Source organism: Erythranthe guttata, chromosome 2 (assembly GCF_056151865.1).
Source record: "Erythranthe guttata isolate IM_541 chromosome 2, IM_541, whole genome shotgun sequence".
Taxonomy (NCBI): domain Eukaryota; kingdom Viridiplantae; phylum Streptophyta; class Magnoliopsida; order Lamiales; family Phrymaceae; genus Erythranthe; species Erythranthe guttata.
Genome location: NC_142534.1, coordinates 5,982,211 through 6,004,539, shown reverse-complemented (window position 1 = coordinate 6,004,539; position 22,329 = coordinate 5,982,211). Strand labels below are relative to the sequence as shown.

The window sequence follows — 22,329 nt, the reverse complement described above, 5'->3', positions numbered from 1 at the left end:
CACATCTCTTACTCTCAAACATTCAATTTTCTCCCAAAAACATAATAAAATAATATTTCGAATTCTTCAACAAAGCTCTATAGCAAAAAATCTCTAATGGCTCCGCCTGAGATTGCAGTGAACTCAACCGCAACAAACAATGGCGGTGGCGGCGGCGGCGGCGGCGTGACGTGGGAGGAGGGCAATGCTGCGCCTAGTTATGCTTACGTCACGTTCTTGGCCGGTGACGGTGACTATGTGAAAGGTGTGATTGGATTGGCCAAGGGTTTGAGGAAGGTCGGAGCAGCTTACCCGCTGGTGGTGGCGGTTCTGCCTGATGTTCCGGTGGAGCACCGCCGTCTTCTGGTGGACCAAGGGTGTCTCCTCCGTCTCATCCACCCAGTTTTTCCGGCTGCAGCCACCGGCGACGACTGCCCTTTTGTTAGGCCTTACTTTGTTGTCAACTACTGTAAGCTTCGCCTTTGGGAGGTACGTATACTACATATATATATATATATACATATATATATACTTTAATAATTTGCATTATATTTAATTTCTTTTTTATATTTATTACGAATTGTGAAACTTTTGTATATTGTTAATTAATCTTTATTTAATTGGTTTGTGTAGGCATATTGTTCAAGTTTTATGTAAGGGTTTTGGGTGCGTTTTCTTCACCCTTTGGTGTGTCGTACTTATGAAAATACGACAACGAATTAAGCAATACTAATTAATAAAATACGAATCCAACAAAATTGAAGATCGTATAGATAACGAGTAATGTTACTATATATTAGGGGTTATTGAGTTAAATTATTTTAAAGAAGAACATATATTTTCTTATTTTGAATTGATTTCGATCTGAAAATTTTCAATTTTGAAGGAACTACGAAAGTTTCGATATCACATATTTTCAATTTTCTTCAAACGGGATTCCTATTTTTGATCCGATTTTAATTTTTGAAAATTTCTATTTTTTTTTTCTTTTCGATAATTACACTTAATTATATATTTTGCGTTGTAGGTGACCTATATATTTGAATTTCCTGATTCTTTTTTTGTTTTTGAGTAAAATTATGCGGTTTCCAATTCAAAAGTTTACCTATTTTTTGGGAACGGAACTGGAAATAGTTTCTCCCTTTAAAAAAAATGGATTTTTTAATACCAATGTAATACACTATCGGGAGATATTTTTCATTAAATACATTGGTTCACAAATTTAGCTTGATTTTTGTATCCAACTACCTAAATCGATCTAATTAGTTTGGGGAAGCCAAATTTCGAGAGCCTTAAAAGTTAAAACACACACAAAAGGCGACTCTAATTAATAAAATCATTAAGTTTGTTATTGAGAATAGTTTTATGTGTGATTTTGCGATGTAGTTTGTGGAGTACAACAAAATGATATACTTGGATGCAGACATCCAAGTCTTTGACAATATTGACCATCTCTTCGACTTGCCAAACGGCTCCTTCTACGGAGTAGTCGACTGCCTATGCGAGATGTACGGCCCACCTTGCCCCCAAAAGATCCGATGGCCCAAAGAACTCGGACCGGAACCCACCTTCTATTTCAATGGGGGCATGTTCATGTTCGAGCCGAACCTAAACACGTACGATGAATTACTACGAACTCTCGATGTCACTCCTCCAACACCTTTTGCGGAGCAGGTGAAAAAGCCATATTTCTTATTTAATTTATTTGTGGATGTTTGTTAATATAATATGTCGCACTAGACACTTTCTTAAGGGTTAAATTAAATGCAATTATATTATTTAGAAAATGGCTAGTGTTAATTAAATGGCATTTTAGAGGTAATTTATTTGTGTTGATTGCTATATGTAGACACTTTGTTAAGGGGTCTTCGGGAAATTGAAACGTAGTTTAAGTTAAATGCAATTGTATTATTTAAAAGATGGCGCTAGTGTTAATTAAATGGCATTTTGGAGGCCATTTGTTTGTGTTGATTGCGATATGTAACTAGTGTTTCTTGATTTTTGTAGGATTTTCTGAACATGTTCTTTAGGGAGGTGGCGAAGCCGCTACTTCCTATATACAATATGTTGGTGGCGATGATGTGGCGGCACCCGGAGATGGTGGATCTGGATAAGGTTAAAGTAGTCCATTACTGTGTGGGAGGGTCGAAACCGTGGAGATACACCGGAAAAGAAGAGAACATGGATCGAGCGGATATCAAAATGTTGGTGGAGAGATGGTGGGACATATTCAACGACGAGTCCTTGGACTTCAAGAACCGAGGTGATGGACGTGGTGGTGGTGGTGGTCGTCGAATGCTGGCAGCGCCGGCGGTGGAGACGGCGGAGGTGATGGTTCTCTATCCGTCGGTGTCGCCGGCGGCGTAGTTTGTTTCTTTGATTTGTGTTTCGGGCGTGCATCTAAATCGTTTGTAATGATCTTGTCTTTGTCTTTGGTATTAGACAGTAACGAAGTTAATTACTTGTGAAGATGATGCGGATTTTGAATCTCAATTTTAAGTAGATGTGTGCTGCTCCCGCAATAATCAAATCCTCGGAAACCCGGTTATTTTTAAAACCAAGCATGTGTGCTCTCTCTTACTTTTCTTTTTCCCAACATCTTGAAACATATATGTTATATATGGGGTTTTTTGAAAAAACCATCCATGTGTAATCTAAAATTGTTGAAAACCTCTCTGTGTTAAAATATTTAGCAATAAACCCCCTATGAAAATTAGTCAAAGGCGACAAGGGCCGTGCCAGCCTGTCGTGTGCTCAACATGTGGATTGTGAGTTTGTGGGTGTATTTTTAACCCAAAAGGATCAAAATGCCCGTTAAATTATAAATTTTAAAAATTACAGATTCACCATGAAATTAAATATGGCTCAAAATGAAGTTCAAAAAAATTCAATTCAATCCTTAACCTTTTCAAAAAAGTTATCTTCTCCAAAATAAACAAAAAATTTCACTCAACCAGCTTCACACCACCTCCGACGTCTTCGTCATCAGAAAACATCAATCTTGATTGCTACTCTGAAACGGCATCGTCGAGCCCACCTCCGACCCGCACTCGAAGTCCAAAACGGTGTCGTTCCAAGTCGGTAGCACAAAATAGATCTAAACCGGCTCCAATTCGTTCTTGGGTTGGCAGCTTACCTCCCAAACCTCGATTCTAAATCAACCTTGATTCGTACATGAGTGAGGTCGACTCCAAAACCACCTCCACCACGGCCACCGTCATAACCACCTCCACCACACCCGCCGCCATAACCACCGTACCTCCCTCACGATGTCAGGATCCACCGCATGCCGCCGCAAGTGCAGATAGGCGATGGTTCTCGGACGTGTGCGACGGTTGATGCACCAATAGAGAGCTTTTATGTAGTAGTTGTCTCTAGAGGCGGAACAAGGATCAAAATGTAGGGGGGCTAACTAAAATTTTGGGGTTCAGAGCAGCGCCCCAAATAAAAATTTAGGTTCTCAAAACATTGCAAAAATAAGTTTATATTACTAATTTTAAATTAAAATATCATATATATTATAATTATATCATATTTTAATCATCACACAAAATTCTAAATTAATTTCAATTATTCTAATAATGTATTGCACTTAATATTCCGGGATTCATGGCACGATCTCAAGGCATTGATAAAAAAAATTCAAAAATAAGTAATATTCATAAATTTTATTTAAAATAATACAAGTTTTAAGCATCTTACTTTATATTTTATATTAAATATGATATATTTATCTATAATTTATATAAGATTATGGAGAAGAAACAAAAAAAATAATGGATTAAGATACATATTTACAAAAACTTTGGGGGAGCCAAAAGTAATATTCAAAAAATACAGTACCAAATATCTATGAAAAAAATTCTTGGGTGGTCAACAGGCCCCCTCCCTCTTGCATGTACCGCCCCTAGTTGTTTGGGTTTGGATTTCGGGTTGGGGGTGGGACGGTTTGACAGGGAAGAGCAATTGTACAATAATTTGTTTTTTTTTTCTTTAGATACCTTTTTTGTTTTCTTTTCAATTTTTTTTTTGGGGTTAGATATATTTTTTTTATTCAGGGTAATTTTGTCATTTCCCTTAAGTCAACAATAAAAAACGAAATAAGGGGCAGTGCGCTATATAGAAGATACCATAAGAGGGTTCTTGCTAATTTTTTTAACACGATGGCTTTTTCGGCTACTTGAGATTGCGTAGGGGGTTTTATGCAATAAGCTCATGTTATACTAGTATTCACACGTGCGATGCACGGGGTGGCATATTTTCAACTGGAAGTACATGTCTGAAAAATAAATTTACGCATATATAAATTATTATACGCTCATTGAATTTAAATACAAAAAGCGACCAGCAATATTGAAGCATCATATTCTTCATAGTTACATCATAAGAATAATATTAAAATATTAGTATATCGTCAAAAATAAATCTTAAAGGTAATAAAATTTGCACTGAGCATCCTAGGGACATGATTGAAAATAACATCGCACGGGGGAAATTATATAGAGAAGAAACATCTGCCAAAGAATAAGTTGTTAAAAAAAAGACATGTTACATGAATAATTGGTAAATATGAAAATATTCTCTACCTTCAAATTCGATAATAATTGGTAAATATGAAAATATTCTCTACCTTCAAATTCGATAATAATTGGTAAATATGAAAATATTCTCTACCTTCAAATTCGATGAAATACTTCCTTGTACACGACATTTCTAGTAAGATTGGTGAGTTCACTCGAATCTAACTTGATGAATATCTTAATGCCACCTCTGCTTGTAACTCTGGACAGTGCAACATATAGTTGATCATGGCTGAAGATATGCTTAGGAAGATACAAACCAACATGCGAAAGAGTTTGACCTTGGCTTTTATTGATCGTCATTGCAAAAGAAACAATCAACGGAAACTGTCTTCTCTGAAATTTAATTGGCAGTCCGGTAGATGGTATTAAAGTTATCCGAAGAATGAACACCATGTCACCAATATTTTTTCCGGAAGGATTTTTGCAACTCAGAACGTGAATGCTAGTTCTAATAATTTGAAGTTTGGTCCCGTCACACAATCCTTTAGCTTGATCGATGTTTCTTATTAGCATAACGGGTGCACCAATCTTGAACTTCAACGCATGAGAACGAAGTTCGGAGCATCTTATTGTGTTGAGGAATTCAGTCGAATAAATTTCTGCATTATCCTCCATTGTTTGCTCGTCCCTAAACATACTATCTGAGCTCAGGTACACCTTCTCCTCTCCTGGAAGGAGAGACATTAAGTGATCGTTCACAAACTCGACGCATTCATTAGTTGGTGCAAGAATTGCTCTCCCTTGAAAATAATCTGGATCATATATGTTACTCAACAATCCGGGTAAATTAATTCCAGTAGGTCTCTGAATGGATCTTCTGAATCACCAATCAACATGCCATCTGGAATCACTATCGAAGCTTCACCATGATTTTGTTCCCCAACATCCTCACTACCAACCTTCAGTATCCAGTCTCCAAATTCTTTTACCTCATCCACGTTAGATGGAGAAGAGCATGACTGCAATCTCATGTTCTTAGTCAACTTCATGACACGACAGAAATTCCACAGCGAAGAGGAGTTTATCGTAGCATGTACTATGTCCTGGCTTGATGCTTTGAGTACAACTGGTAAAATCTGCCTAAAATCTCCTCTAAAAACAACCACATTTCCACCAAAGAGTTGTCAACCTGTAATATTGACTTCATTGTCTTGTCAAGCGCTTCAAAACAATATCTATGCATCATAGCAGCCTCGTCCCATATAATAAGCTTTGCCCTTATGAACAACTCCGCCTGTGGACTTTGTTGCGATATGCTACAGGTGGAACTCTCGTGTACATTTATGGGTAGTCCGAATCGAGAATGAGTTGTTCTTCCACCGGGGAGCAATAACAATGCTATACCACTCGATGCAACGTTAATTACAATCTCTCCCTTGGAACGAACTGCAGCCGAAAGAGTTTACCCATAGAAACGTCTTTCCCGTTTCACCATGGCCATATAGAAAGAACATTCCACCACGGTCATTGGATACAACATCCATGACTACATCATAAACCTTTGTTTGCACATCTGTAATTCAAGCAAGACACCGTTGAAGTTCCCTACCCATTTCAAAGCGGTCGTAATACAGTTCATCTAACACCAATATGTTTACTGTGTCATCCGCTGAGAATTCGATTGGAACTGGCATGGACGCGTAATTTCGCAAGCTTTTACCATTGCTTTGCAATTTTTTTCTATTTCGGTGAGAGTATGGTTCTTCAAGCTTTCATCCGATATATGTAAATTTTCAAAAAAAAAATAGATAAATTATGTGCATTTAGTTCAAAACGACAATATTAAAAGGATGATAATATTTAAAATCTAATTGAATAATGTGTTATACAAATTGCCATACCTGGATTATTATGAAGACTTTGTTGTTTGTAAGCAATACCCTCAGCCAAATCCAACCAACAACTTTGTCAAACATGTTCGGGCCGACTTAAGCTATTGGAAAGAAGCATAACTACAAATAACCTTCTTAAATAATTCCTCGGTGCCCAAGTATTCACTTCTATTAATGAATATATGTATTCTTTGTCGTTATCTAATAAACCCAACACATAACATGCATCCCTGAACGTAGGGTAGACGGTGTCAAAAACTTTTCTGATGTCCTCGTAGCATGTATATCCCCTCTGAATGTTAATTAGCAATCTAAGGTATTAGTCTTTCCCCTTTCCAGGGGGAACATTCGCAAGCCTACCAATAGAAAATCATTTTTTCCTTGGCGCCCAAGTTCGAGAATCCTCTTTTAACCCAAGTTCGCAAACCTCCACATTGCCTCACATGCCGAAAGATATCTGCAGTCGTAGTACATCTTTATCTCATCACAAATCTCAGCACCGCCATCTGTATTGCGTGTTTCATAAAATGCCGCCGTAACTCGGCTATCCCCCTTGTTTACGTATTTGAACATGTATTTGATTGACTTGTTCTGGTTGCATAACTCGATATTAATGTGAGATCGGTATTTACTCAACAATATACGATTGTACGGGACTACAAACCCATTGTCAAGAGTAGTCTTCTTCTTTGTAATTGTTCTGCCATCTTCCATTCTCCTGTACACAGTAAAACCATCTGCATCTGATTCAGTGCGCTGCACAAATGGCTTTGGAAATCGCTTCGTGCAAACTCGATCCTTCATACAGGGAGATTTCAAATTTGCCTGACCGCACGGTCCATGTATCATCATATACTTCTCCACCAACTGGTACATCTTTCGGTCATTTACTTCGTCAGGATTTTCAGCACATATGATCCTATCAATTTCTTCTGGGTTATTGGGCTTATCGTCATTATGAAACTACAATAAAATATGTGCATGCGGTAGACCTCGTTTCTGAAATTCAATTAAGCATACATCTGCATAGAAAATACAAACATATGGTATTAAAAAAATATGCATTAATTTAGTTAAGGAAGCAACAAGTAGTTAAACTCACACATGAGCAAATTCTTTAATTTATATGAATGAAGTAAATGTATAATTATAAACTGAGATCTAATTAAATACTTACATGCTGTAATACGTCTGAATATACAACCTTTCTTGATTTTTGTCATCATACTATCGAGCTTCATCTTGAACACACTACAAAGAATGTCTGGCCGATCCTCCGGCCTGAGATTTGTATCTTTCAACACCCTTTGTATTTCTGGCCATTGAGGATTGCATGTGATGGCAATGAAGAGGGTTGGAGATCCAATCCAGTTACATATTTGAAGAGCATCAATGAAGTTGTTAAACATATACCTTGGACCTGCGGTGAACGACCCTGGAATTATAATGCGTTGTCCAATTGATTTACCCTCAGTGTCTCCTTTAAAAATATTTTATTTGATACCCTTGTACATGTCAACCCTAAGTTGATCTTGATTGAACCTTATGAAATTCAACCTCTGTGACACTACCATCGAAAATACATCAACACAGAACTGCTGAAATAACTTCTTGAAATGCAAAAGTAACAAATGTTATCAACGCCGTTTCTGAATTAGATATGCAAAGAAATCTCGCATGCTTACCTTCCTCCATTTTCTATTATCAGCAAGTAAAGATTCTCTCAAACAGATATCGTCTCGATAATCATCTTCCCTGTAAGGAAATAAAAGAGGATACTGTAGAGGCAAGTAAAGAGGATGGAGCTCACTGATTCGTTGAAGCTTATTTGAGCGTGTCTCAGCTTCAATATCCCTAAATGCATGTAACGAATCCAATACAATGCAATTGACCTGCTATTTTGTACAATGATTATACAAAATAAGTAAAACATTACCAAAATAATACAAATATAAATATTTAATGACATAAAATCATTCTACAATAAATTACCTTGATAAAAATATTGAGTGGAGCCCGTAGCAAGTTCCTAGTACAATGCAAATTAACCTACAAATGAGGAATGCCAAAACATATAAGTTATACAAAAATAAAGGTCATTATGTAAAATTGTATAAGATTTTATATAGTTACCTTCATATATGCCGAAAAATATCCTTGTACCACATTATTTGTAGTTGGTTGTATCGCCAGATTTCGACGTGATCAAAATCCTTATGCCACTTCAACTATTAACTCTCGAGTGTGCGACATAGAGTTGTCCATGACTGAAAACATGTCTGAGCAAGTGCAATACTACATGGGAAAGAGTTTGTCTTTAACTTTTATTGATTGTTATTGCAAAGGAAACCATCGCCGAAGACTGACGTTGCTAAAATTTAATTGGCGATGTAGAGTTGGACGGTACCAATATCATTTGAGCAATGAACGTACACTATATGGTCAACATGTTTATCGGGTAGTGTCTTGCATTTGAGAACGTGTTTTCGCATATTAATAACCTGAAACCTAGTTCCACTACACGATATGGTGTTGAGGAACTCGGATCTATGATATTAACTCCTCATTGTACACACTATCGGAATTCAAATAAACCTTCTCTTCTCCAGTTATGAGCGACAAAAAATGATCATTCACAAAACCGACACTTTCATTAGCCGATGCAATAATTGTTATGGCCTCAAAGTACTCAGGATTGAACAGGTTGCTCACCATATCCAGGTAAACAAACTCTATAAGATCAAAAAATGGATCTGCAGAATCACGGATAAGCATGTCATCAAAAATTTCAATTTCAAAATTATTTTATTAGTATTAGTCTTAGTCATAATCATCATACTAATACTAATATTAATATTAATATTAATACTAATACTAATACTATTACAAATACTTATACTAATACTAATACTAATACTAATACTAATACTAATACTAATACTAATGCTACTACCAATACTAATACTTTAATGCTAATATTAATGTACTAATACCAATACTAATGTACTGATACTAAAACCGGTATCAATACAAATATCAATACCAAAACCAATACTAATACCAATACAAATATCAATACCAATTGTTTTATTATTATTAATCTTAATCATATTCCTCATACTAATACTAATACTAATACTAACACTAATATTAATACTAATACTAATACTAATATTAATACTACTACTAATGTTAATACGTTAATGCTAATATTAATGTACTGATGCCAATACTAATGTACTAATACTAAAACCAATAGCAAAAAAAATAGCAATACCAAAACCAATATCATTACCATTACCATTACCATTACCTTTACCTTTACAAATATTAATACTAATCTGATAATAATACTATTACTATTAGTAATACTAATGTTACTGATAATCCTAATATGCTAATGTTAATGCTAATACCATTGTCAATATCAATTATAATCTTAATCATAATCCTAATGTTAGTGTTAATGCTAATCCTAATCCAAATTCGTTAATACTAATCTCAATCCTAATATGCTATTATTCACATTAATCCTAATACGCTAATGCTAATATATTAATGTTAATTCTACTTCTACTTCTAATGTAAATGGTAATCCTAACCCTAACACTAATGCTAATGCTAATCATAACCAAAATTACAATCCTAATATTAATTCTAATCATAATTATAATCATAATCTTAATCCTAATTATAATTATAGTCCTAATCATAATGCTAATCTTAATTTTAATGCTAATTCTATTGATAATAATAATACTAATCATAGTTCTTATCCTAAAAATACACATATGCTAATGCTAACGCTAATCTTAATACTAATTATATTATGCTAATGTTAATGCTAATCCTAATCCGAATCCTAATTCTAATTATAATGTTAATATTAATACTAATTCTACTAATTCTAGTCATAATGCTAATCATAATACTAATATTCATACTAATAGTAAAATCCTAATGTACCTAATGCTAATGTTAATCCTTATGCTAACACTAATACTAATACTAATATTAATACTTATATGATAACGCTAATTCTAATTCTAATTATAATTCTAATATGCTAATGCTAATATGCGGCTTAATCCCACTTTGCACCCTTGAAATATGCCATTTTTGCACTTTGCACCCTCGAAATAAATTAATAGTACTTTGCACCCTCGAAACATAATAAATCATGCATAATGCATTCCAAATGAATGTTTAAAGCTAATAAATGTAATTTAATATTTTTAGTGGTAGGTTTTAGGATGACAAATGTCAAATAATTTTTTTTTAATCATCAATCATTTTGAAACTATAAAGTGCATAAATAAAAATACATCTCATCAACTTATTTACAAATTATATTTTTTTTATCCCAATAAAATATTTTACGAAAAAAAGAATCCTTCATCTATTTCGTTATCAAGTTATCTAAAAATCATATTTTTTTCCAAATATTTTTACTTCATATTTCCACCACTTACAATAAAAAAATCCATCAATCGAATAATTTAGTGATAAAATTTTATTTTAGTTTATTTTGTAAGAAAATATAGTTTTTTCCAATAATCAGGTGTTTTTATTTCCCGCACTTTTTGCGCTCGAAATTAGGTTGGAGGTTGAAGAAAATAATAATTTATGTATTATTTTGCATCCCTGATAAAAAAAAACAATAAAAAAAATTTCCGTCATTAATCAGTTCATGGTGCATTGTGAATAATTTATTGTGTTTTGAAAGTGCAAAGTACTATTATTGTTTTTCAAGGGTGCAAAGTGCCAAAAGGCTCAATTTCAAGGGTGCAAAGTGGAATTAAGCCGCTAATATACTAATGTTGATCGTAATTCCAGTTCTACTGCTAATGCTTATGCTAATCATAAACATAATCCTAATGTTGATGCTAATCTAAATATGCTAATGCTAATGATAATGTTAATGCTAATACTAATATTAATTCTAATACTAATCCTAATTTTAATGTTAATTCTAATTCTAATCATAATCCAAATACTAATGCTAATATTAATCCTAATCGTAATCCTAATGTTGATGCTAATTCTAATTCTAATACTAATCATAATCTTAATCCTAATACCAATCTTAATCTTGATAGGAATACTAATACTAATATGAATTCTAATTTTAATCCTAATTATAATTCTATTACTAATACTAATCCTAATTCCAGTGTTAATCCTAATATACTAATGATTATCCTAATATGCTAATGTTAATCAGAATATATTTATGTTAGTATTCTAATATTAATCGTAATCCTACTACTAATCCTAATTTTCATATTAATCGTAATATACTAATGCTAATGATAATACTAATATTAATCATACTCTTAATCCTAAGGCAAATCCTTATTATTATTATCAAAACCGTAATCCTAATCCTAATGCTAGTGTTAATTATAATATTACACTTAATTCTAATCATATACAAATATTAATTATACTACTACTACCAATACTAACACTAACACTAACACTAACACTAACACTAACACGTAACAGTAACTGTAGCACTAACACTAACACAAATATTTGTACTAATACTAAAAATACTAATACTAATACTAATTATACTAATATCAATATAATACTAATACTAATATTAATACTAAAACTAATACTAATACTGATACTAATATTAATCCTTATAATATTGATAATAATTCTAATACTTAATAGTAATACTTATACTAATATTATTACCATTACAATATTATTGCTCGTACCATTACTAATATTATAACTCATATTAATATTAATTCTAATCTTAATACTAATTGTAATGATGACTCTATTCATAATCCTGATCATAATACTAATACAAATACAAATAGGAATACTAATGGTAATACTGACCTAATTATAATACTAATACTAATATTAATATTAATCACAATTCCAATCTTAATCGTGATATTAATATTAATTTTGATCATAATCTTAATACTAATCCCAATCATACTAATAATAATATTTATACTTATACTTATACTACTCATACTTATACTAATACTCATACTAATACTAATACTAATATTAATATTAATATTAATAATAATACCAATACCAGTACCAATACCAATATCAATATCATTATCAAACCAACAACAATATTTTGAGTAATTATTGTTTGATTAACCAAATCAATACCATGAAATGCGAAACAAAAAATATTCAAAACAAAGGAATTTGGCATATAAATAAATTTGCCACAAATAAATAATGGGGGTTTTTCATATCGAAAAAAATAATAAATAAATTGCTTCGCATGTATCGCTGATTGTACACAAACTAAAATATGAGAAAGAAAAAAAATTAAAAAGAAGACACATGGTATAAAATTGGTACACAAAAACATGAAACGGAATTGTAAACATAACCGAAAGTACACATATTTCTGGGTAGTAAACATTTGATTGCCAATATATAAGCTGTCCGTCTTGATCATATCTACAAAAACATATACAATTAAAAAAATTGTTATATATGACTGCGAATATAAAAATTTATTCAACTATATTGAAACAAAAAACTCAATCTTTTAACCCATATATAACAAATCATTTAAAACAAAATCTTAACAAAGTTTACATTTATTTGTTTAATTCATTTTCATTGTTTAACAAAGTAAGATATATGTAAACCGGTGATGCTATTAGAATGTATACGTTCGAAATTAATACTGTTAAAATTTGACAAAATTTTATAAGGATTAAAAAAATGGATAAAAAAATAAGGATTAAAAAAGCTACTTATATTTTACTAAACATATTTTTATTTGTGATTCAAAATAAATATAAATATTATCATAATAATGTAAACAAAATCTTTGTTTTTTATGACAATTGCTATCAAAATTTCTATGAATTATGTAACATATTAGTATAACGATAATTTGCATTAATACCAATTTATTAGCTTTCATGAAATACCTCATGACCAAGAAGTATGTCATTATTCTAATTTGCATCATTATAAATGGTGATACACATTTTATACATTCAATGGCAAATAGTGAATAGTATAATTATTGTATTATATAAAAAAATAAGTCACATTATTATATAATAGCAAACATTCGATATAAAAACAGTTATAAAATAGCGAAAATATTGGAAATTACTAATTACTATATCTTGTTAATATCTATATCATAACAGCAAAAAGTCAAATTATTATAAAGAAAAAACAAAAAAAAAAGGCAATATGGCATTGAAAAATTTATTATGTAATGATTTTAAATCAATCTCGTTTCTATGAATGTTGACTAATATATTTCCTAAATTTTATATTAAAAATTTTAGCAATAAATATGTATGAAGTTTGTTTTTTTAATTTAGTGTGTGTGTGAGTCAAAAATAAATTCTTAAAAAATAGTATATATTAATTTTAAAAGAATCTCATTTTACAAAATTTTGTAACGTAGAAATATACTACTATTTTTGAATGTACGTATAAATATAAATAAATATATATATATATATATATATATATATATATATATAATTTTCTTCAGCTTTAAATTTGAGCACGACATATTTCATAAAACAATAGACACAAATTAGCAATTTAATTATAATAATCAAGAGCAAGATTAAAATATAAAATAAATTATAAATTAGAATGTCCTAACGCTATTAAACTCCCAACATTAAACAAATTTCATCAAAAGAAAATTCTAACAATAATTTCAATGAAACAAAAAAAATATTTAAGGAGTAAATCTTCTTCTTGACTTGCACAATGCACTTCAATAACGTTTTTGTTGGGATAAACAAAAATTGCGTGACTGTTCCACAAATAAATCTCAAAGAAATCTTTTTTTTTTTTGCCAATGTATCCAACAACATCTCCAAATTGCTTGGAGATGTGCTACACGGAAATTGATCAATTAACAACATATTATTAATTGCACATTAGTTATAGAAAAATAACAAAACAAAATATGAATATAACCTTTGATTTTTGAACTTCCAAGATGTAGTCGCACTTTTTGCAAATTCATAGAACTTTTCCATATCCGATATCAGTCGCGTAAAATACATGACTTAACAACGTCCATATCTACAGATCATTAAATTTTTTTTAGAGATATATACTTCTGTAAAAATAACAAATAATATAATGCAAAGTTAATTTGGAGCAAATAATTATCATGTGCATCGAAACAAATAAATCATAATGATCTATTTTGTCGAGAAAAAAAATGTACACCGAAATATGAATTTCAATATAATTATCAGGAGAAAAAAACAGAAAAACTAAAAAGAGAAACCAAGAATAAAAAAATACTCCCTCCCCTCCCCCTCTCTCTCTCTCTCTCTCTCTCTCTCTCTCTCTAACTGGATTTTTTTTGGTGGTGATGAATTTTGTGGTATGAGATTTTATAGTTGTATTTATGCGATAAAAACGTAAATAATATGTAAAAAACGAAAATAATTAATTAACATTAAAACAAAGATTTTCAAGATTGAATTTTTGAATTTGAATTTTAAAATAAATTAAAGTACATGTTTAAATAAGGAAAACCCGAAACCAATATAATTAATGATATGCTTCAATTTTGCTAAATTACACACACACACATATTATATATATATATATATATATATATATATATATATATATATATATATATATATATATATATATATATATATATATATATATAACTAATGATATCTAGAAATAAATTAATATCGTTTCTATAATTATAGAAATTATATATATTGTAATTGATATTAATTGAGATTCTTGTATAAAATATTATGAAATATGGAAAATATATAAATCAAATTAATACACAAAATAATAATATCTTATATAAAGTTGGTACGTTTTAATTAATATGCATCTATTATCGGTAATTGCATTATTAGATAAATAATTAATGTGTGTATATTAATATTGTGATTATAATGGAACAAAAAATGCCACATTAGATATGAGGTGGATGACACATAGATATGCCACATGTCGATTTCTTAAGCTATGAGGGTTTCAATTTATATATTACATAGATATATTTATTGTTTATAAAAAAAGAAACTCGTTAACCAATAAAAATACACTATTTTGACATGTAGGAGAAATAAAATTTGAAACAAAAAATGTGGAATTATTTCATTAATAATATGGGTGATTCTTGTAAGTGGGTGGGTTATTTTTGCAATTAATAAAATATTATGCATAAAATTTACTCAATTGTGAAATTATAAAAATTGCAATTAAGTCCTACGTTTTTTAAATCAAAATATTGTTTATAAAAAAAACCCATGAACCAATAAAAAGACATTATTTTGTCATTTTGACATGTAGGATAGATAAAATTTTAAAATCAATAATGGAAAATTAATTAATTAATTAATAATATAGATGATTATGATAATTGGGGTTTTTTTGCAATTAATATAATATTGTGTATAAAATTTAATTAACTCAAAAAAAGAATTAGCGTATTTATTATGAAAAAATGGATTAAAAAAGGAAACTAAATAACCAATAAAAAGACACTATTTTGACATGTAGGAGAGGTAAAATTTAAAAATTAATTATGTGAAATCGATTACATAATAATATGGTGATTATGGTAAGTGGGGTTTTTTTGAAATTAATAATAAAATGTGGACTCAATCTCCTCAAGTCGATAAATTTTATTGTGTATCTTAGTTTTATACATAATATAGATGACATGTGAGGTATATTTTAAAATGTAATTTGGACAGAGTTTTAAGAATGGAAAAAGCACTCGAGGCAATAATTAGATTATTTCCCTGTAAGACAATATTGGTCCGTATTAGTGCTAACAGTTCAAGCCAACTGTCCCCAAGATACAACGACCTGTGGGTATTCAAGTTTGCACCACAACAAGGCTCGAAGTACAGGCGACCAAAACGAGAGTTTTGGACTTTCTAAACACGAAGAAATGGATTTTGATAATTGCAACAATATGCAATGAGGTGCTTGGATGAGAAATATATTATTTATGAATTAAATTCCATGAGAATGAATGAATTAATCAAATGGTGGAATTTGAAATCATTTATAGTTCTCAAAGGTTATGACTAAATGACACAACTCTTACGAAAATGATCACTTGAAAATGTACTACACATTTTCACATCAAACACTTGTTTCTCAAATGGTGTTTAAACACTCCATGTTTTACAAAGGTGGACTATTCACCACTTCATTTTCCATTTATTATTAAACGTGATTTTATTAAGTTCTACAACAAAAGAATATTGACAATTATGCATATTTACTCTCCTTTTTTGCACTTATGCATATGAATTATGATTAATTGTTCTCCTTTCACTTTGATTCTCCTATTACAGTTCAAGTATATATCATCTCATATTTTATTTTATCATTAGACCTCATGGATATGTATATATGTTACATGAATGAATAAAATATCTAAGATACAACACAATATCCAATTCTACTTTTTAAAAACAATTATGATCGATTTTTCCCCTTTTTCATCACAATACGTTTTGTCTACACGAGGAACGCCATTTTGATTTAAGATTTACAAAAAAGACACTGAGACAATATTTTGTTTTGTGACGTATTTACTTCAGATATATCGTGTAAAAAGTAAAAATAAAAGGAAATAATAATTGAAGTATATAAGCGCAAAATCAAATAAAGTAAACTAACATGTGTCGTGCGCCGTCAAACCATAAGTTAATCAAAAATATTACTTGGCAAATATAAAAGTAATCAAAATAGAAGAATATACGAAAGCCGACAAAAAAATGATTTATATTTAATTCAAACAATAGTCTCTATATGAGGTATCTAAAAGATTTGTAAACTTTAAGTTCGTACTTATGTAAAATAATAATTTAAAAAAAAAAAAAAAAGATCCCATGAGTTAAAAGGGCATGAATGTTAGATTGTTAGCAATGGCGTATCTAGTATGGTGCAAGGGTGTGCAGCTGCACACCCTTGATTTAAAAAAAAAAATATTTCCTATATATTTAGATATTATATAACTGTAAATGTAAAATTGATGAATGTGATGTTGTAGTTGAACTGGTTGAGTGCTTCCCTCATTATGTAGAGGTGCCGTGTTCGACACCCTGCGCTGCCTCCCTATGCCTTTTTAATTGTATTAATCAGATTAATTTTTAACTATCCTGCCTATGCCTTTTAATTTTTAATTTTTCTTTATATATGTATTAACTAGAGTTTGACTTTCGAAATTGACTTTTATCCTATTACATATAAATATTTCAGTTGTTTTTTACATTTTCAAAAATTTCTAATGAAATATATATTTTGCTCTTTGCAACTTTAATTTTTTTTTATCCCTCCTTCATCATTTTCGCAAATTTTTCTCTCTAAACATTTTCTTAATTATTCCAAAATTCTTCATCTTAGCTATTTTCTAAATTTCCAACTATGTGGGTATTTTTTTATTTCAAAAAATCAAAATCCGTTAATAAAATACTTGTTTTGCTTTACAACTTTAATTTATTTCCTGCTCCTTTAATATTTTCATCAATTTTCTGTTTAAATATTTCCTAAATTATCCCAAAATTTGCAAATAATCTTTTTCAATTTGAAGTTATTACATATTTTTATTGTTTCATGTATATAGTATTAAAAAAAAAATCGGGGGCGCTGCCCCCGAACCCCCGTAAACTTTACTCAACCATTATATATTTTTTTTTAAATATTTTTAATTTCGAACACCCTTGGCAAAAATCCTGGATTCGCCACTGATTGTTAGTACAAGAAAAAAAATTAACATTGTTCATAGAGATTTTATCTAATTCATAAATAAAAACGATAGTATATTTCTTTTGTGTAACTTTTACCGGATTCAGATGCAGATACTCTCGTGGTATCTTTATGTTGTTGATTTGAGTTTCCCCCACCCTCCATCTTCAAGATTTATTTCTAAATTTTATTTGTGATTTTTTCTCTTCACACTCAAATGGCACACACTAATTCACTATATGCCTTTTAGTTTTTTGTTGTGAAATGTGAAGTGAAAAGGCAAATAAGAATTTAATTTATATAGATAAGTTTAGGGTTTGGAAATGAGCCCACAAGGACACATTAGCAGGTAAAATTTCTAATTGGTAGTGAAGGTAACAACAAATATGGGAAAATGATATATTGTTTTTTCTTTTGATGAGTGAAAATGTTGTATAGAATTAGAAATAAAGGGGACAATGTCGTACTTTCTATTTAATTCACGCCCCAACAAAATTCATGCATGAAGTACCTATAAGATTTGTAATATATATATATATATATATATATATATACATATATATATATATATATACATATATATATATATATATACATATATATATATATATATACATATATATATATATATATACATATATATATATATATATATATATATATATATATATATATATATATATATATATGATGAAGCTAAAAATAGTTCACCTTAGATAGTCGAAGTAGGATGAGCTGGAAGAGCAGAGTGGATCACTGGCTCACGAGCTTGATGACCTTGAGATACCTGCGATCATAGAACACGTGAACTACGTCGGGGGTTGATCCGGCAGAAACCCCTCTGACGCTCAAGTCAGACGTGATCATAGAAAATAGTCCAGAGAATACAGTTAATAGTATTGCTCACTTAATAGGACATACCTTAAGGAATGAGTTCAAACCTTTATTTATAGTTTAGTTGAGATTGTCGGGCCAAAACCTTACTTGAAGGTGATTGGGCCTCGGTGATAATGGTCTTTGATATTGGGCTCGTGGCCCAGTAGGTAAAGAAATTGTAGGCCCATTGGGTTGGCCCAATTAGGCATATCATTAAGCCCCCACTCTCGAGTCGATGCGGGGGGGGGGGGGGGGGGGGGGGGGGGTGTTGCAGACGCGCCAGCGCGTGGGGGCGTGTTGGCAGGCGCGTGCGGGCGCGTCGGAAGGCTGTTTTCGGCCATTTTCGAGGAGCATCAACCCGTTTCTTCTCCGGATAATTTTTTGGCATCAAATGTTGATATTCCTAATATTAGTGATGATGTTGGTACTAGTACGAGACGTCTTAGATCCCAATTTGTAGATTTTAGGAGTGATAGTGAAGAATCAGAGAGATCCGAGAGTGATGTAAATCCGGATGGAAATGTGGGATGTGAACCCGCTAGGGGTTGAAAAGTAAGGGTGATGTTCTACCATTAGGATGAGATGCCCAACCTTAGGCTGCGATAACTCCTAACTTAGGATGAAGCGATCACGTACCCTTGGGATGAGATGCCCAACCTTGGGGTGGGATAACCCCCACCTTAGGATGAGATGTCCAACCTTCGGATGGGATGCTACATTCGAGACCTATGGTCTGAGGTGGATGCGCACGGTTGTGCCATTGCTTCAGTGGTAGGATGGGTTGAAGCTTTCACGGTCGTACGCTCGGTTATCTGAACCGTTAGAGGAGCAAGTATAAGTTGATCTTGTTGAAGGTTCGACGATGACCCATGGCGAACGAAATATTTTGGGGGCACTGTAAACCCCTAGGGAGTCGATAACCCTTGGCGAATGAAATATTTTGGGGACAGATGTAAGCCCCCAGGGAGTCGATAACCCTTGGCGAACGAAATATTTTGGGGGCACTGTAAACCCCCAGGGAGTCGATAACCCTTGGCGAATGAAATATTTTGGGGACAGATGTACGCCCCCAGGGAGTCGATAACCCTTGGCGAACGAAATATTTTGGGGGCAGATGCAAGCCCCCAGGGAGTCGATAACCCTTGGCGAACGAATTTTTTTTTTTTTTTTTTTTTTTTTTTTTTTTTGGGGCACATGTAAGCCCCCAGGGAGTCGATAACCCTTGGCGAGCGTTGAAGGGCCTCATCGGTTGTCTGAACCGATTGAGTGGCGGGAAGAAGTGAATCCTGTTGAGGGATCTAGTGGGACCTCCGAGGCAGGTCTCGTGGTGGATCCCGAGCACGAGCAGGAGGAAGTTGCAAGCCAGAGCTTCCACAAGGTGGGAGGTCGTTAGCAGTCACACTCCCCTTGAGCAAATGTCTAAAGGCCATCATGCGCGCTACGTGATTATGTCTGCCTTCCCACAGACGGCGCCAAAATGATGAAGCTAAAAATAGATCACCTTAGATAGTCGAAGTAGGATGAGCTGGAAGAGCAGAGTGGATCACTGGCTCACGAGCTTGATGACCTTGAGATACCTGCGATCATAGAACACGTGAACTACGCCGGGGGTTGATCCGGCAGAAACCCCTCCGACGCTCAAGTCAGACGTGCTGATCATAGAAAATAGTCCAGAGAATACAGTTAATAGTATTGCTCAGTTAATAGGACGTACCTTAAGGAATGAATTCAAACCTTTATTTATAGTTTAGTTGAGATTGTCGGGCCAAAACCTTACTTGAAGGTGATTGGGCCTCGGTGATAATGGTCTTTGATATTGGGCTCGTGGCCCAGTAGGTAAAGAAATTGTAGGCCCATTGGGTTGGCCCAATTAGGCATATCAATATATATATATATATATATATATATATATATATATATATATATATATATATATATATATATATATATATATATATATATATATATATATATATATATATATATATATATATATATATATATATCATATTTGCTAGTAGTATAAGATAAATAACCAAACACAACCTAAAGAGTTAATAATTATTATTCGTATTTCGTGTGTTAAGTGTTAACAATAAATGAGAAGAAATCCAACATAATATACACTTGTTCAAATATATGTTACGTTTAAAAAATAAATGGTAGGAAACAAATTTATACAAGACTTTTAACAGATGTTGATGGTCATTCTTGGATCTCAATTTTCTTCCGATCTTAATTATATGTGATCTCTTTTTCTCAATTTTCGTTTAAACAGCAATATTATTGTGATTGACAGTAATATTAACTATATTACTGTTAAACACAGTAAAATTAACTAAACTACAGTTTAACACAGTAATATTATTATATTAATCTCTAGCACAGTAATATTAACACAACAAAACAGATTATTATTGTGTAATAGAGTAATATTACTATGTTGACCGTTCAACAAATGTAAACATAATAAAAAAAACCAAAAAAAAATTAATATTATTGTGAGTGACAGTAATATTACTATAACAACAGTAATATTACCGTCAACCACCGTAATATTACAATACTAGACAGTAATATTATTACGTTACTCCGTGAATAACTCAAACAAACAAAAAATCCAAACAAAATAATAATATTGATGTGGTTGACAGCAATATTACTATAACAATAGTAATATTACCGTTGATGATGCTGAAATATAGCTCACCTAGGGTAGTGTAGAAAATGAACTGGGAGAGCAAAGCAGATCAGTAGCTTGACAACTTGATGATCCTGAGGTACCTTTCATAGAACACATGAACTAAGTCGGGGGTTGATCCGGCGGAAACTCCTCCAACGCTCAAGTCAGACGTGCTGATAGTAGAAATAGTTCAGAGAATACGTATTGTAGTATTGCTCCGTTAATATGACCTACCTTAAGAAATGAGTTCAAACGTGTATTTATAGCTTAGTTGAGATTGTTGGGCCAAAACCTTACTTGAAGGTGATTGGGCCTCGGTGATAATGGTCTTTGATATTGGGCTCGTGGCCCAGTAAGTAAAGAAATTGTAGGCCCATTGGGTTGGCCCAATTAGGCATATCAACCGTCAACCACAGTAATATTATTGTGTTTACAGTAATATTAGAATAATAGACAGTAATATTATTACGTTACTCCGTGAATAACTCAAACAAAACAAAAAACCCAGAAAATAATAATATTGATGTTGTTGACAGTAATATTATTGTGTTTATAGTTATTTTACTGTCAACGATAGTATTATAATTACGTTGACTTGTCAACAAATCAAACTAAATAAAAAAAAATAACAAAAAAT

General features: G+C 31.8%; 2 protein-coding genes across 2 annotated transcripts; one reads left to right on the top strand and one right to left on the bottom strand.

Annotated features, from left to right (window-relative positions):
- On the top strand, nucleotides 1–2,472 carry LOC105977013 (galactinol synthase 2). Its single transcript, XM_088826414.1, has 3 exons — nucleotides 1–468; nucleotides 1,366–1,653; nucleotides 1,987–2,472. The coding sequence occupies exons 1-3, from the start codon at nucleotides 97–99 to the stop codon at nucleotides 2,344–2,346; spliced, it is 1,020 nt and encodes a 339-aa protein (XP_088682540.1). The 5' UTR covers nucleotides 1–96; the 3' UTR covers nucleotides 2,347–2,472.
- A 2,183-nt stretch (nucleotides 2,473–4,655) lies between these two features.
- LOC148772201 (uncharacterized) lies at nucleotides 4,656–9,169 on the bottom strand. The gene is made up of 6 exons (XM_088814925.1): nucleotides 8,990–9,169; nucleotides 8,387–8,443; nucleotides 8,080–8,286; nucleotides 6,822–7,357; nucleotides 5,401–5,654; nucleotides 4,656–5,314 (listed from the first exon to the last, which is right to left on the bottom strand). The coding sequence occupies exons 1-6, from the start codon at nucleotides 9,167–9,169 to the stop codon at nucleotides 4,656–4,658; spliced, it is 1,893 nt and encodes a 630-aa protein (XP_088671051.1).
- Nucleotides 9,170–22,329: the final 13,160 nt, after the last annotated feature.